General features: G+C 44.0%; 1 protein-coding gene across 1 annotated transcript; it reads right to left on the bottom strand.

Moving 5' to 3' along the window:
* Nucleotides 1-502: 502 nt before the first annotated feature.
* On the bottom strand, nucleotides 503-858 carry FPSE_11281 (uncharacterized protein; the record flags this gene model as incomplete). The annotated part of the gene is made up of 2 exons (XM_009264398.1): nucleotides 503-679; nucleotides 736-858. 2 exons carry the CDS (start codon nucleotides 856-858, stop codon nucleotides 503-505), a joined length of 300 nt encoding a protein of 99 aa, XP_009262673.1.
* Nucleotides 859-2194: the final 1336 nt, after the last annotated feature.

Raw genomic sequence — 2194 nt, forward strand, 5'->3', positions numbered from 1 at the left:
CAACCCCCCCCCCCCCCTTGAGGCGCTTGCCTTAAGAGCAATTACAGATGCTTCACCGGAATTTTAGCTTAATAAGCGCATCATTGAGCGTCATATCTGGAGTTATTAATATCGCTCTAGTCGCTATGATCGACTTCATATGGCGTCGGCGACCGAATGGGGGCTCCCTCGAGGAAGAAGCTCTTGGGCTTATAGAGACCAAAGCGGGTGCTCATACTGTTATACTTTAGATTTTAATTCTCATCCATGCGACATAAGAAATACAAGTTATTTATACTGTGTAGTATAGACAGCAGAAATTATAGACGATAATTGGTAATAATTAGGAAATAAAATATCTTATAGAAATAATACTTAAGTAAGGTTTTTCTATTACCCTTGCTCATCTGTTCTGCCCACTTGATATACACTTTACAAATCATATGAAACACTTAGACTAATAGTCTTTAAGATTGTAGTCTTACAATTATCAATAAATCCTATAATATCTACTCGACTAGGACTAGAAACCGTTGTTGGATAAGCCGGGATCGTTCGTAGCAACTGGCAGGAACTCAATTTTCTTAATCAACTCATCAGCCTCTGCAATTCTTGCCTTTGCTTCATCGATTGCCTTGCGCAGAGCTGCAATATCGGAACCTTGGACACGGACGTCATCGGAAGTCGACGAGAAGCCCTGCTAAAAGCCTGTTAGCTTTACTGTTACTGTGGCTGGAAGACATTCAACCTTTGTACCTTGCCAGAAGTAGGCTGGAATCCCCCTTGTTCAAAGCCTCCTTGTTGGAATCCACTCTGTTGGAAGCCTCCTTGCTGAAATCCTCCCTGGTGAAAACCGTTGTCGGGTTGGAAGCCTTCCATTGTGAAGAATAAGATGATACAAGCTTGAAGGGGTGTATGAAGAACAGTAATAGGTATAGAGGAAGTGTTTTCTATTGTTCGGTAGACAATGTAATGTGGATGGTAAGAAATTGACGCATCCAGCCCCGGGGGCATAGGAGACCTTTATATCAATGAAGACAGGCAAACTCTATGAATGCTTTCTCCCTTGGAATTTACTACGCTTCGCTCGGAATGCATAAACATTGCGTGGCATGGTGTTAGATCAACAGTTGCGGTCATGAATCAGAAACCCGAGTCTTTGCATTAGTGATAGCTTCGTGATAGGACAATCTAGATCTTTCAAAGACCTACAAGGAGAGAGGACAATGTCTCCGGTGCTTGCATTAGTCCCGATAGTTCTTGTTGTGGCTGGCTGACGAATAGTCTTGTCTCGGGCGACTCTGAACTTCTCTAAGCGAAAGACCCTAGGGAAAATATGTTTCAGCCCAGACAGCCTAGATACTGTTGTCACGGGCTGTACGGGAGCGAACTAAACTCTAAAGAATGAACTTGTTTCAGAACAGGCAGCCTTAGCCTCTTCACTAATACGATACTAGCAGTATGGTTGATGATTTCAGCCAGCCCCGATCTTGCCACTGTCTAGAATCGGGAGGATCAACTGACCGAGTAATTTGTTAGGAAGGATGGCCCTGCGATAAGCAATATGGCGATAGCTTGGGGACAGGAATGGACCGCAAAAGAGTGATCTAGACTTCGAGAGTCTTTGGTCTCTCGATACAATTGGTTGAGAAGGTCGAAGACATATCACCTGGCCTTGTCTCTCCTGCATCGTTCCAATATCAGTTCCTCTCACCTTGCGCTATTGGAACATGCATTGCTAGGTTTGAGAATGCAACATCTGTCAACCAGTTTGTTATACCCAACCGCTTTCCACTGTCATGATAATGCACAAGGCCATCTCAACAATCTGTGTAGCTTCATCATAAACCGAAGACTGATGAATCATGGATGAAGCACTCGGCGCCGCCTTGTGACTGCATAATATCATTTTGAACAGCTAAGCATATCATCAGTGTACATCATTAGTATCCGACAAAACCTCATTGCCGATCCGGTTCATTTGCTATCATCTGAGATGCAAAGTCCTTTAATGGGTGATCTCGAATAGAAGTTCGCAGACGTTGAACTCGTGTGGAACAAAGGCTGGCTGAAATGAGAAGCCACTGTCTGTATGAACGTAATTTGGCGAGTGTCTTCCATCAAACAGTAATAGGTACTGTGGTCTAGTTGGTTATGACATCTCGTTAACACCGAGAAGGTCCCCGGTTCGAGCCCGGGCAGAACCTCATTTTTT

This window comes from Fusarium pseudograminearum, chromosome 2 (genome assembly GCF_000303195.2).
Source record: "Fusarium pseudograminearum CS3096 chromosome 2, whole genome shotgun sequence".
Classification (NCBI taxonomy): Eukaryota; Fungi; Ascomycota; class Sordariomycetes; order Hypocreales; family Nectriaceae; genus Fusarium; species Fusarium pseudograminearum.